Below are 15,221 nucleotides of genomic sequence, written 5' to 3' on the forward strand. Positions count from 1 at the left end.
AAGATGGGAGTGCCTGCAGCTCTGACATCTCGGTACTGGAAGGGCTTTGTTTTAAGGCAAGTTTTTGCTAGTATGCAATGCGTACTAGCACATTATGACATTACCTTGCAGGCTACAAAAAAAAAAAAAAAAAGTCCAGTGGTTTACAACCGCTTTAATATATATAAACGTATATATTTTTCTTTGATAAAAAAGTAATTCCCTGTATACATTCCACTTTAGGGTACATAGTTCACTTACCCGTCTTCGATCAGCATAGGGGTATTAAGTGGTTCCATGTCTTCTGCAGCCAGTAGCTGATTGATGAGGGTGTGCGACTGAGGGTCCAGACTTCGCGTTTGGGATGGTATTATAGCAGAATGAGTAGAGCAGCTAAATAGGTGAGGTAGGTATTGATAGTGCGTTGGTGCAGGAGTGCCCAAATACTGGTCCCGAAGAGAACCAAATCCATTTAGTTCCACTGATCTACTGAAAGAGGAGATACTGAATGTCAGCACTGCCAGTTTCAAATGCTAAAATAGAATGCAGTGATGTTTGTTTGTTTTTCAGAGGGTATGAAAGTTTAGTGCATCTACCTGGAGGAAGGTGTGGACACCGGAGAAGGCTGGTTACTTTCAGACACTACATTGCCTGGAGAACTGTGGTCACTATCTCCGTTGTTACTCCATGATGTGTTGGCTTCTTCCTCAAACTCTTGACCAGACATAATCCTTTCAATCTCCTCATCAGAAATCTGGTAAGAACAATTAGGTTACTTAACAAGCTTTAAAAATGATCTTTTAAAATGTGATCAAGATAAAAGTAGCAACATGTTCAGCTCATATTTGAATACAAAGTTTACACAGTGAAGGGGTATGAAGCCAAAAAAAAAAAAAAATTTTATTGCAGCTCAGAATTTCTTAGATGTGATGGCTGCATTATTTTCTTTTTTTAGTGTTTTTCTCTTCATTTTCATCTGTTGATCCAGCCAGTAAGTCTGTTATTTTTACACTTACTTTAACAGACCAATCTATTCAGCAAAAGTGTTATTTGGAGGGTTGCAACAAACCATTTAGCACTGACAGGTGTGCTTATAATGGTCAGCTTTTATTTATTTTTTGTAAAACCTATATCTTGCTTCTTCAAATTTTTCTCGACACTGCAGTTGAAAACAAATGTCAATTTGACCCAATAATGATTAGAAAAAAGGAGCAAACTTTCTCAGAACCTTCTTTTCCTAAGAGATTTCCTTTGAAATTCTGACCATCTAAGGCCTGCTTTTTTTGTAACTGCTTAAAAAGCATTAGGAGGAGGTTGGCTTTAATTTGTTTGTTCAATCTAAATCTGTGCATATAAGACCGACACTGTTCGGATCCCAGGCGGTTCAGCAGGAACCGGCTGAGATTCAAACCGTTTGGCTCCCTGCACACTGGGCTTAACCACTTGCCTACCGAGCACTTTCACCCCCTTCCTGCCCAGGCCAATTTTCAGCGCTTTCACACTTTTAATGACAATTGCGGGGTCATGCAACACTATACCCAAATTAAATAATCAAATCATTTTTTTTCACAAAAATAGAGCTTTCTTTTGGTGATATTTAATCACTGCTGGGTATTTTATTTTTTTCACAAAAAAATTAAGAAAAAGACCGAAAATGTTGAAAAAAAAATCTTTTTTTCTTAGTTTCTGCCAATAAATTTTGTAAATAAGTAATTTTTCTTCTTCACTGATGTGCGCCGACGAGGTGGCATTGATAGGCTGCACTGATGAGGCGGTCACTGAAGGGCACTAATATGCCACATGCTGGCACTTTTCTGTAATCAGGGCACTGATTATCAATGCCCTGGTTACCTGTCCTGGACTCCCCTGCAAGGAGATGCCACTGATAGGCTCTCCTCGCCATACACTGTCAGTGTGGCACAGCCGATCACTGCGGGGGTGGCTTCCCTGGTCCGGTCACATGATCCAGCTCTTCTGTGTCAGCCTGCGACTGCTGCAGGGGAGAGGAGAGCACTAAAGATGGATAGAACATAGTAAGGGGAATGTCACTGCTCCCAAGCATAACCAGCCAGTATCCACTGCAGCTGGCTGACACAGGGGAAATTATGTGAGCGGCCTCAAAAGGGGAAAAAATATCTTTCTTACACAGGTTAAGCCTTGTACACATGGGCAGAATGTCGGGCAGCATCAACCGGTTCAATAGAAATCAAACCAGACTACGGTATTACACAGTGCTGCCTGCAGTTCCTGGGAGATGGTATGATAAATGTCAGGAGTACAGCTTATCATATATTGCTTGAATTTTGTCTGGTTGCTAATGGCTAGGTTAAAATTCGGGCAGTGTTGACACTGCTTCATTTGATAAATGTTGACTGTTCAATTAACTTTTGCCAAAGGAGCCTGTTGAAAATTGTTGGCTAAACAGCCCCTGTATCCAATCAGATGCTGGCACTGTTTGGGCATTTTGATAGCCAGAGGGTGGAGGTGGGAAATGGGACGGCCTGTACGGAGCACTAGTGCGGGCAAATATGACCACCATACAGGTGTATGCTTAGTATGCCCATGTAAATGGGGCTTAACCTGCTCTGTGCAACTATATTGGAAAGAAACCTCATCTTGTGGCAGTCCCTGCCAGCACTGTCCGCTCCTCCCTCTTTTGGGTGCCCCAGGAGGCATCAATGTGTGCATGCTGCTGTGCTGGGCTGTGTGTGCCCCCACTCTCTCCCCATAGGAGTTTGATGCCTATTGCTCAGCTGCCCTCATTTTCTTCTGTGAAACCAGGAAGGGGAGCGGTGCTGGAGAGCGCACTCGAGCGGTGACATGGAGCCAGGTAGGTGTATTTAGGACAGGTAGAGGACATTTTTTTAACCTTAATACACAGAATGCATTAAAAAACATTTAGACTTCAAACAAACACTGTGCTTGAAAACAGCTAAAATAGATAGGCGAAAAACAAATCTGCCCCAAATACAGATCCCAGAGACCTGCCCTTATTTAGAATGGATTCTTCAAACTCTGAAACATATCACTGCTGGTTATGGGTTACAAAGTGTTAATATATGTGCTAGGAAATGACATTCCTGCAAAGATAACGGCACACCATGTGCTGAACAAGCAAATGATTTATTCGGCCCACCAAAGTAATCACATAACCTACATTTACTCTTCGCACAAAAGAGTTGTGAGGTAAATTACCAGAAACTAAAGTTGTCTCTGGTTTCCTTCAATTGTAATTCCAATGCTTGAATCATCTATATTCTCTGAATCATGTATAGGATGAGAAAAGAGTACTGCGCTACTATATCAGTGGGCGACAACGAAAAGTAATAAGCCCCTGTACATGACTAAATGTTTGGGATAAGGTGACCACTTTTAAGCACACCCACAAAATTGCCCCTTTATTTTAATCAATATTTAAACAGTATAAACAATATGCAATCGTTAGTAATACCCATTGGTGTAATATGCCTGATTTTACAGTTAAAGCGGAGGTCCACCCTAAAGTGGACCTTCCGCTCATTGGAATCCTCCCCCCCCTCCGGCGCCACAATTGGCACCTTTCAGGGGGGAGGGGGCTGCAGGTACCTGTACAGTCGAGAGATCGGCTTCGGGCGCGCTGGGCGGGTAAGTGTCCATATTTTAAAAGTCAGCAGCTGCTGTATTTGTAGCTGCTGGCTTTAAAAAAAAAAAAAACGGCGGAACTCCCGGCGGACTCCCGCTTTAAGCTGGGCACATGCTTAGTTTTTTTTTGTTTAGTCAAAAAAACTTACATTTGAGTACACTAATCAGCACTGCAGCCAATGATTAAGCCTGGTTTCACACTAGCGCGATCTGCAGGTGCTGATCATATGCGATCTCTGAGCAATGCGAGTTCAGCCATACAGTTGTATGGCTGAAGTTGCATTGGATCACACAGAAAATAGTGCAGGAACTTGTTTTTCCCCGCACTGGAATTGGATCGCATGGGTATTCCCACCTATGAGATCCGATTGCTGTGCGAGTCCACAGTTCACACTCTACTTATATAGAACTGACAATTTATGCAGTGCTTTACATTATATATTGTATATTCAGATCAGTCCCTGCCTTCACAGAGCTTACAATCTAAGGTCCTCTAAGGTCCCCACAAATTACAAGGGGGCACTTTGTACATTTGAAGCAGTGGCCCCGCAGACACATGGATTCCAATGTTTTTTTTTAAAGCACATTATTAGAGCCAGAGGCTTGGCTTTAAAAAAAGCGTGGGCTCGGGGGGAGAGCACTGTGCCCTGAGTGCACCCAGTTGTGTGACAATAGCAAATTAATATTCACTATTGTCTTCCTGATTCTCCTCCCAGCCAATGAGGAAGTGAGCCCCGAGACCCGATTGGCCAGGGAGTCTTAGGCTCCACTTCCTGTTGGGCCTGGAGGAGAAGGCCCCATAGCAAGGGAAAAGCCATATTAGGAACAATGTGTGCAGCAGGGATGGCTCACCCACAGGCACATCTAGCACTCCCGGCTCAGTGGGCAGTGGTGGGAGGATAAGGGGCGATCAGAATGTCATCTCGGCCAAGACTCATCACTTGCCTCCTAAGGGGGGGTATGGGGGGGGGGGGGGGGGTTTGCTGCCCTCCACAAAATATTGAGCACCAGCCAGCACTCGTTTAGAGGAAAAGAGGTTACATCTCTTCACAGTAAGAGCTGTGAAAATGTGGAATAGACTGCCTCAAGAGCTAGTTCTACCCATCTCAGTAGATTGCTTTAAAAAAGGCCTGGATTCTTTCCTAAATGTAAATATAACTGGATACTAATATTTACAGGTAAAGTTGATCCGGGAAAAATCCGATTGCCCCTCTGGGAACCAGGAAGGAAATGTTCCCCCTGCTGGAGCAAATTGGTTCGCACTTTGCTGGGGTTATTTCCCTTCCTCTAGATCAGTGATGGCGAACCTTGGCACCCCTGATGTTTTGGAACTACATTTCCCATGATGCTCCTGCACTCTGCAGTGTAGTTGAGCCTCATGGGAAATGTAGTTCTAAAACATCTGGAGTGCCAAGGTTCGCCATCACTGCTCTAGATCAACTGTGGGTATACTGTAGGATTGTGTATATAGGATTGTATGATTTTTCTCCGCCCAATTCTTTATTGATTGAACTAGATGGACTTGTGTCTGTCTTTTTTCAACCAGACTATGTCTTTGGAGTGTGGGAGGAAACCCACGTAGGCAGAGGGAGAACATACAAACTCCAGGTAGTGCTGTGGTTGAGATTCCTAATATGGATACTTTTCTAACATAGGGGTAATAAGTATTCTGCTCTCTACTGCCCCTAGTTGTATAACAGGCAATTTTGATACACTACTTTCATCATTTAGTGGGACCATGGCGTCATAATTGCATACTAACCTATATTTCATGGGAAGTACTCACATCCCCTGTACGTAAGCTTTTTTGGTACAACACGAGTTTTGGGCGATTGATAGATTTTCTGCCATGATGGTGATACATTTGGGATTAAACATACTTTCTATATTATGACTGAATACTGCGTTATAGTAACAAAGCAAATATTTACTAAACAACTGTTTAATTCTTGCCTCACCGCCGCTATCTATATACTAGTATCGTAATACTTTTTGAGCGCAATGTCTGGAGGCAGAGGAGGTTGTATTCAATTGTGTGACTTTTTTTATTACGGTACATTTTATTACAATAAAAATGATCAGGGAAAAAAAAATACTTAACAGTGGGATTGGCTTAAATGTGGAGGAAAAAACAAAACCTATGCCTATTTGCTGTATACAGTACACTACACACATATGCTGCAAACATTATACGTACAAAATACTGCTAACAGTGGGGAAGAAAGAAATGCACCGGCATCAGTGGGAGGAAAAAATGTCGGTGTAATGCTAAATTGCAAAAATGCACATATAGTGAGGCTGAAGGCCAAACATTACAATAAGCACAATAAATAAAATTGAATGAGCTCAGGCTGAACAAACCCACAGTTCGTTCTAAGGTACGATTTGATAGGTTCCCAGCATTGCCCAATGTCTTACCTGTACAGGACCAATGCTTTTGTTTCTTCCACCAGGCATTCCATCTTCTCTAATAGCTGCAAAGGAAGAAAACAGTGTTTAATACTAGCTTATAAAAGGTTTCTAGTTTTACAAATGCCAGATGAGAAAGGAAAGACTAAAATTATTTTATCCTATAGCAAAAATGTTGTTATTTTCATACTTTAAACGTGTGTACAAGAAAATATGTATAGAAAAAAAACCAAAAAATATATATATAGAGCGAGATAGATATGTATATATACACACACAGGCATACTACCATGCAAAAGTTCTAGGCAAGTGTGAAAAAACCCTGTAACTAAAGAATGCTTTCAGAAATAAAAGTGTTTTAATAGATTTCTTCTTTTTAGAAATTAACAAAACAGAAAATAAATGAACAGAAGAGAAATCCAAATCAATATTTGGGGTGACCGCCCTTTACCCCATTCCAGCTGAATTTTTTTTTTTTTCTATTAGGCCTCATGCACACGAGACGCAGGTGAAAACTCTGCTCAAAAAAAGCTGAAACGTGAGAGGTCCAGAGTCAGAGCTCATCGATATTGGACCCATCCGTTGATGGGACAGCGAATGTCAGTTGGATATTTCACAAACATGTATGTGCAGTTGCGTACCTACCCCGACAAGTTTTTACATTTTAGCCGGATGTCCATTGTCACATTTGATCTGCTCTTAGAAAAAGTATGACCTGGTCTGACATTTGTGGACACCAATGTGAGAAACAGTGTGTCACCAGAGGAACGTCTGTTGGCAACGATCAGGTATGTGTATATATTTATAAAATATATTTATCTAAAGATGTACAGATTTTTTTTTTTAAATAAAGGACAGAGAAAAAAATTCATGTCTATTTATAGCAAATTATCCAATTTTTTAAAATATCTAAAATTTTCTTGTGGCAATTTTAACATGTTTTCATTATTTCTAATATAAAACAATATTAAAATAGTTAATTATTTATTTTTTAATCTTAATATATATTTTTTTATTCATTTTTTCTAGTTTCAAATTGTTTTATTTAAAAGCAAATCTATGTTAATTAGATTTTTTATAATTGTTTTAAATTTATTTGGCCAATGTAATATATATTTATTGTGAAATATGTACTGATTAATTTATTTTAATTCTTTGCTGCTGTATATGGTAGTATAATATTTTTTAATGCCTTATTAAAATATCCAGTATCCTAACCCTAACCACTAACCCCTAACACTAACCCTACCCCCAACAGCTAAGCCTATCCCTTACACTAACCCTAACCCAACCCTTAATCCTAAACAATAACCCTAACGGATAACCACTTACCATAACACCCAACCCTACTGACCAAATTACATTGCCGCAGATGGTCACAGTTGACTTTGAGGCCATGTATCTCTGATGCAGAAAAATGCATGACATTTTGTGACCCAACTTTGGGGCCCCCTATTTCGGGGTCATTTGGAACCCCAAATTTGGATATTTTGTAGTGCTAGATACTCAGTGTCTGCATACCGAATTTGGGGTTCCTGGCAATAATTGGCCCCAAGATATGGGCCCGCAAAGTTGGGTCACAAAATGTCATTCTCAGATCATATTTCTGAGTTTTCAGGTCCAAAAAATTGGGTTCCTTTAAAAACGCATATAAACGCAAACACGGCTAAATGCGGGTGCCGCGTTTAGACACGTTTAGCCATGTTTTGCGTCTGAAATGTGGAAATTTTTGCGCCTGAACCCATTTTTTTGCTTCTGTAAAAACGAAGTTAAACGCAACTGCATAAAAAGGGCAAAAAACGAGACTGTGTGCATGGACACATAGGATAACATTGAATGAGTTCAGGGGCAGTTGAAAAAAAGTGTCCAACTGCATCTGAACACGCGTTTAACTGCGTCTCATGTGCATGAGGCCTTAATAAGCACACTCACCTGTCCAGGGTGCCCGCAATGACGGCCACCCGAGGCCGATACGTCCATCGGATCGGGTCCCAGCACTGCCATCCGAACTAAGGGAAACAGGCAGTAGAACCTTGCAGCTTCACTGCCCGTTTCCTACTGCGCATGCGCATGTCGCTTTGTGAATAGCTGGCTGTGTTCTGGGACACACACGGGTCCCAGAAGACAGCACGCCCCATTCCCCAGAAGACAATGCGAGGAGGAGAAGAATGAAGACTACCGCAGAATAGGAAGTGGCAGATTTGCACGATCTGCCTAGCAACAGCCATTTCTGGTAAGTAAAAATTGTTTTTTTTTTTTTGTTTTTTTCCTTTCACATTTTTAGGAGCCTTTTTATGTATTTTTTTTTTTTTTGTTTAGGGTGGACCTCTGCTTTAAAAACAGCATCAATTCTTCTAGGTACCCTGGCATACTTTTTTCAAGGAACTCGGCAGGTAGGTTGTTCCAAACCTCTTGGAGAACTAACCACAGCTCTTCTGTAGATGTAGGCTGCCTCAAATCCCTCTGTCTCTTCATGTAATCCCAGAAAGACTCAAAGTTAAGGTGGTTGTAAACTCAAATAAACATTTCTGCCAGCCCTTCTGTTCTATCAAGCCACCCTACACAGTGTACGTTTGTATAAAACGATGCCTCTAAATACCATATCTCAGTTCTTTTGTGGCCGGTCACATGACCTCTGGCCGCTCTCCTCCTCTGATCTAAAGGCTACAGAGGAAGGGGCCAAGATCCCCTCTGAAGTCAGCTGGGAGGTCAGGTGACCGCTGTGCTGTCTGCTCAGCCCTTCCTGCTGTAGCCCTTAGATCGGAGGAGAGTGGAATTTGGAGGCAGTGTTTTATGCAAACATGTACACTTGCACTCATGTGTAGGATGGCTTGATAGAACAGAGGGGCTGGCAGTAATCTAACTTTACTGGCAGCTACTAATAGCGGCAAAAAGGGGAGGGGCGGCTTACACACACATGAGCTGACAGGGAGGGAGGGGGGGAGGAGGAGGAGAGAGGAGAGCAGTAGTACGACGGAGGCATGTAACCTGACCATGGTAATCATGGATCAGCAGCCATGATTACTGTGGTCAGCACACTAAGACCCCTTTCACACTGGAGGTGTTTTTCAGGCATTTTAGCACTAAAAATAGCACCTATAAAACGTCTCCCAATGCTCCCCAGTGTGAAAGCCAGTGTGCTTTCACACTGGGGCGCTGCGCTGGCAGGAGGTTAAAAAAAGTGAAATGAATGGGCAGCACTTCAAAGTGCTTAGGCAACGGTGCTACACGAGCGCTATTAACCCTTTCTTTGGCCGCTAGTCTTTACCGCTAACGCGGCAACGGCTCAGTGTAAAAGGGCTCTAAGGGGGACACAGGAACAGGCAGGCTCAACCAAGTTTTCAAGTTTTTTTCAGCATAGAGATGGACAGATTAGACAGCACACACAGTGTGTGTGTGCTGTTTATCCTGCTATAAGGGAACAGGATCTCTCTCTTTTTTTTTTTTTTAGGGTTACAACCTCTTAACCACTTCAGCCCCATAAGTCCATCTAGTTCAACTCCCTTCCAGACCAGAGCATTTTTTGTGTTACGGCACTGCGTTGTTTTAAATGACAATTGCGCGGATGTGCAACGCTGTACCCAAACAAAATTGATGTCCTTTTTATTCCCCACAAATAGAGCTTTCTTTTGGTGTTATTTGATCACCTTTTTGAATCACCTCTCTGATTTTGAAAAAACAACAATTTTTTACTTTCTGCTATAAAACAGATTCAATCAAAAATTTTTAAAAATCAAATTTCTTCATCAATTTAGCCAATATGTTTTCTGCTACATGTTTTTGGATGATTAAAACATCTCAATAAGTGTATATTGATTGTTTTGCACAAAAGTTACCACATCTACAAATTATGGGATAGATTTATGGGCTTTTTATTTTTATTTTTTTTACTAGTAATGGCAGCGATCAGCAATATTTGGCGGGATTGCGACAGACAAATCAGACACTAATTGACACTTTTTGGGGAGCAGTAACATCAACAGAGTGATTAATTCTAAAAAATATGTACCATGACTTTATAAATGACACTGCCAGGAAAGTGGTCATCAGGGGGCGATCAAAGGGTTAAATGTGTTCCTGGGGTGCTTGCTACCTGTGTGGGGGATTGTTTGACTAGAGGAAGAGAGAGATCTGTGTTCCTGCTTAGAAGGAACGCACAATCTCCCTCTTTCCCACTGACAGAACGGCGATCTCCCTGGTTTACAACACCGTTCTGCCTCTTTATGAATGATCGTCGGGTTCCCTGCAGACATCGTGTCCACTGGACCTGCTGTTTGGCGTGCGCCCCAGACCTGGAAGAAGCAAACAATGTACAAGTAGTTAAGATCAGGGCTCTGTGGGGGCCAAATCATCACTTCCAGGACTCCTTGTTCTCCTTGAAGATAGTTGTTAACCCCTTAACGTTCTGCTCCACCATTTGGTAGTGCACATTTTGAGTCACGCTAACTCATTGAAAAATGTGGACTTTAAAGGGTTAAAGGATAAGGTCACTTTAAAAAAAATTAAAATAAATGAATATCTTTTATGCAGGTAAAAAAAAACTGTGCATTTAGTATTTTTCTTGTTGGGAGCCTGGAAATCATTGCACACACGATCAGCAGATCATGGGTGCAATGCAGGGCTCCTTCAGACTCCGTGTGCAAGCTGTTTGGCTGTACATCGTATGGCAAAACAGTTACAAACTACAGGAAGCATCAATGAACTACAATAGTGCTGTGGTAGTTCATTGAGAACTACAAGCCAATAGCTGCAAAGGCTGCACGACCTTGTAGTTTTCTATTCACATAACTCTGTGAATGAGTGACGTGGCTTGGCAGGGGGAGGTTCGGGGGCCGGTGGATTTGTAACATGTTACACCATGAATATGGGTGTAACATTAAAGAGGTTGTAAAGCTTTGCGTTTTTTCACCTTAACGCTTCCTATGCATTAAGGTGAAAAAACACCTGGCATGTTTTACTTACCTGAGCCCTGGAACTTGACCGGACGCGCTCTCTCTCTGCCTGGGGTTTCGGTTCTTGATTGGATAGATTGATAGCAGCGCAGCCATTGGCTCCCACTGCTGTCAATCAAATCCAATGGTGATGGGCCGAGTCATACATTCAGCGGCTATGGACACCGAATGCTGGACTTGGGAGCACATCTGCAAGGTAACCCCCTTCTTCTAGGGGGTTATCTGATGTGGGGAGGAGCCGCCGGGGGAACCCAGAAGAGCGGGTTCAGGGCCACTCTGAGCAAAACGACCTGCTGCACAGTGGAGGTAAGTATATGTTTGTCATTTAAAAAAAAAAAAAAAAAAACGAACCCTTACAATCACTTTAAAATGTTACAAAACTTACAGAATGACACGGACTGCGTTTTTGGGGTCATTGACCTGATGCAGAATAAATTTGGGGCCAATCACACATGTCTCTGATGATTTGGCAGGACGGATAAGTATCTGTTCGCATTTCTTAGCATTGAGGACACCATTGATCCTGACCAAATCTCCAGCTTCATTTGAAGAAATGTAAATATGTAAAAATTTATGCTGGTTTGAAGCCAAAGGGTAGTCACACCAAATATTGATTTGATTAAGATTGTTCTTCTGTTTGCTCACTTTGCATTTAATAAAAATAAATCATTAAAAAATATATATATATATATTTGAAAGCATTCTTACGTTACAGAATTTCTTCACACCTGACTAAAACGTGTGTGTGTGTTTGTGTACACATTAGGTGAAATGGTTTTCCATATCAATGACTACAAAATCAGGGTAGGCTAAAGCAGCCCTCAAATTTCCCCTCGTCTATTCGCATTTTGCAAGCGTAAGCTGCCTCGGAGAGGAGGAGGGGAGCGAGCCCCACCGGCAAGCGGGATTGAATGGGAGCCGTTTTCCCAGCGATCGCCTGGGCAAGAGAGAGTGGAGGAAGAGAGAGTGGAGGAAGAGAGAGTGGAGGAAGAGAGAGTGGAGGAAGAGAAAGAGGTCGGATCATCACAGAGAGGAGATTGACTGCTGTAACAGCTTTCATTTGAATTGCCGTCCGCTCGTGGACACACGCCTCCTGACCCGGCACCAATGACAGACAGAACACCAGTCCAATGCCCAGACTGTGTGTGAACGCAATCAGATGGCAATTCAAATGAAAGCCATTATGATCCAGCTGCCCTCTCTCTTTCTCTGCACAGGTCACGCTGCAATGATGGGCACAGGTGAGGCTGCATTGGTGGGCACTGGCCACGCTGCAATGATGGGCACAGGTGAGGCAGCATTGGTGGGCACTGGTCACGCTGAATTGGTGGGCACTGGTCAGGCTGTAATGATTTGCACAGGTGAGCACCGGTCACGCTGCAATGAAGGGCACAGGTTAAACTGCATTGGTGGGCACTGGTAACGCTGCAATGAAGGGCACAGGTTAGGCTGCATTGGTGGGCACTGGTAACGCTGCAAAGATGGGCACAGGTGAGGTTGTATTGATGGGCACTGGTGAAGCTGCACTGATAAAGTTGTTGTTAATATTTATTTTTGTAACTTAATTCTGCATAAAACATTTAAGTATAATTCCGTGAGGTCATTTATGAGGCCGTGTTTAGGGATGGAATTAGAGACGAGGCAGGGTAGAGATTGGGTGGGGCAACTGGTGGTAAGAAACCCTTAAGGCCTAGTTAGTAGCTCAGGACTTGACATTTTGAGCCCTGGGCTAGAGTTTGGAGCTGAGGTCCCAAAAAACAAAGAGAATATTAAATCCAACTGGTTAAACAAGTTAAGTTGTACACAGGAGTATAAAAAGGCTAGACAATGAAACCACAAATCTCGTCTACATATGTATTCCACCATGCCTAGGGCAATATCTGGGCAGCATAGAGATAAATTAGTAATTACACTTAATGAACTTCTCTGGTTCAGACTTTTTTTTTTCATGCAGCCAAGTAAGCGAATCCAACAAAAAAGGCAAAAAAAAATAAAAGTAAGAAAAAAAAAAAGTGGGACCCAGTACACTCGTCAAAAGTTGTCCAGCTGGTTTCCAACGATTGACTTCAGCAGGGACCAGACGAATTTTGCAGAACTGCCTGAACTTAGATCCATGCATTGCCAGCTTAAAAAGATTAGAGAAAGTTTATTTTCCATATGAGAACAATCGCTTTACTGCACTTTGGCAAAAGCACTGAAGGGAAGAAATGCTGCATTGTGTATACCACCCCGTTTTTCATCCAGAGTTTACCATTCTTCCAGAAATCACCTTAGAATCCATTTTTTGGATGATACAGAAAGCTGTGTTCACTGACCGTAATCTTATAATGATCACAAGCATCCAATATTGTGTTTTGGTCTTGACCATGAACATTATTCTGACATTGCGTAACAATTTTTAGATGTAGATTTTCAAGGATGTGTGTACCTCTGTCCATCTTTACTCCTAAGACACTTTGATTTACTAAAAGCAAATCCACTTTGCACTACAAGTGTACTTGGAAGTGCAGTCGCTTTAGATCTGAGGGGAAAATCTGCTGATTTTATAATCCAATCATGTACAAGCAAAAATGTGTTTTTTATTATCCTTGCATGTCGCCCCCCCCCCCCCCCCCCCATATCTACAGCGACTGCACTTCCAAGTGGATTTGCCTTTAATAAATAAACCCCTCTAGCTCTCCAAGACCATGTTATCGACCTGTTGCCAGTTAACCCAATTAGTTGCAAAATGTTCCTTTCAGCTTCTCATTGCTAGTACCACTTACTTTGCCAGCTTTTTATTACCCTGTCCCATCTTTGAGATATGTTGCTGCCATTGATTTCAAAATTACCTTAATTTTTTTCTTAAAATGGTACGCTTTCTCAGTTTAAACATTTGGTATGTTTTCCATTTTCTATTGTGAATACAATATTGGTTTGTGAGATTTACAAATCAATGCATTCTGTTCTTATGTAGATTTTAGACAGCGTTCTAATTTTTTTGAAAGTGGGGTTGTATGTAGATTTTACATAGCGTCCCAATTATTTTGGAAAAGGGGTTGTATTTTGGGATCTTTTGATTGCGCTCTACTAGATAGGCATACCTTTCCGGCCCTTTCTAGAGCCCTCTTCAAAATACAGAGTGGTTGTACCTAAAGAGGAGCTCCAGGCTCCCCCAAAAAATTGTAAGTCAACAGCTACAAATAGTTCTGAATCTTGGAACATCCAATAAGAGGATAATATGTGATTGTTCTAAACTACGTGGCATGTTCAATGTCAGGAGCCTGGCGGAAAAGATGGGTGAACTAGAGATACTGTTGTACGAGGAGGATTTGGATTCTGTGGGAATTTCAGAGAAAGAGGGTTAAGCAGCTCTCATGATTGGCTGGCAAACAATCAAGGGAATACCCTTTATCGCAAGGATAGAGAGGGTAAAAAAGGGGAGGGGTATGCCTATGTATCAAGAATAATGTAGAAGTAATGTGAGGGTTGGCATCACTAAGGGAGCTAGGGAGGAGGTGGAATCCTTATGGGTAGAGCTCCAAAGGTTAAAATAATACTGGGAGTATGCTATAGGCTCCCTAACCTGAGGGAGGAAAGGGAGACAGATCTCCTATCACAATTTGGATTACCAGCAAGGATGGGAAGTGTTATCATAATGGGCGATTTTAACTATCCGGACATAGACTGGGTAGAGGGAACCGCACATTCATCTAAGGCTTGCCAGTTCCTAAATGTCTTGTACGGCAATTTTATGGGTCAGATAGTAGACGCACCTTCTAGAGATAAAGCGTTACTGGATCTATTGATTACCAACAATAGAGACCTGATCACGGATGTGGAAATATAGGGCAATTTATGTAACAGCGATCACATGGCTTCAGTATAAATCACACAAATAGGAAACATAAGGGGAATACAAAGACATTGAATTTCAAAAGAGCCAACTTCCCTAAACTAGGAGCCTTGCTAGAAGGCATAAATTGGGATAAAATCTTAGGAACAAAGAACACGGAGGAGAGATGGGTCTGCTTTAAGAGCATATTAAATAAGGGCATTAGCCAATGCATCCCATTGGATAATAAATTTAAAAGAGTGAACAAAAGTCCTGGATGGCTTTACTCCAATGTAAAAATGCATTGTGAAACCAAAAAAAAAAAATGCATATAAAAGCAAAGGAGAAGGTCTTAAAAAAAATACCAGGTTGAGGGATCATCATCGGCATCTGGTTACAAAGATTGGGGAGGTGGCAAGGTATTGGTTCTGACAGCGAGAATATAC

General features: G+C 41.9%; 1 protein-coding gene across 1 annotated transcript in view; it reads right to left on the reverse strand.

The window, feature by feature from the left end:
• The window catches only part of NR6A1 (nuclear receptor subfamily 6 group A member 1), a 77,445-nt gene that overhangs the window by 33,817 nt on the left and 28,407 nt on the right, over nt 1-15,221 (reverse strand). Inside the window, exons 3-5 of the mRNA XM_077486222.1 lie at nt 6,019-6,074; nt 576-733; nt 241-468 (exon numbers count right to left, since the gene is read on the reverse strand). Coding sequence (XP_077342348.1) covers nt 241-468; nt 576-733; nt 6,019-6,074 — 442 coding nt within the window. The remainder of the gene's footprint in view (nt 1-240; nt 469-575; nt 734-6,018; nt 6,075-15,221) is intronic.

This window comes from Lithobates pipiens, unplaced genomic scaffold, assembly GCF_037356315.1.
Source record: "Lithobates pipiens isolate NorthernLeopardFrog02 unplaced genomic scaffold, aLitPip1_a1.2 Scaffold_1, whole genome shotgun sequence".
Classification (NCBI taxonomy): Eukaryota; Metazoa; Chordata; class Amphibia; order Anura; family Ranidae; genus Lithobates; species Lithobates pipiens.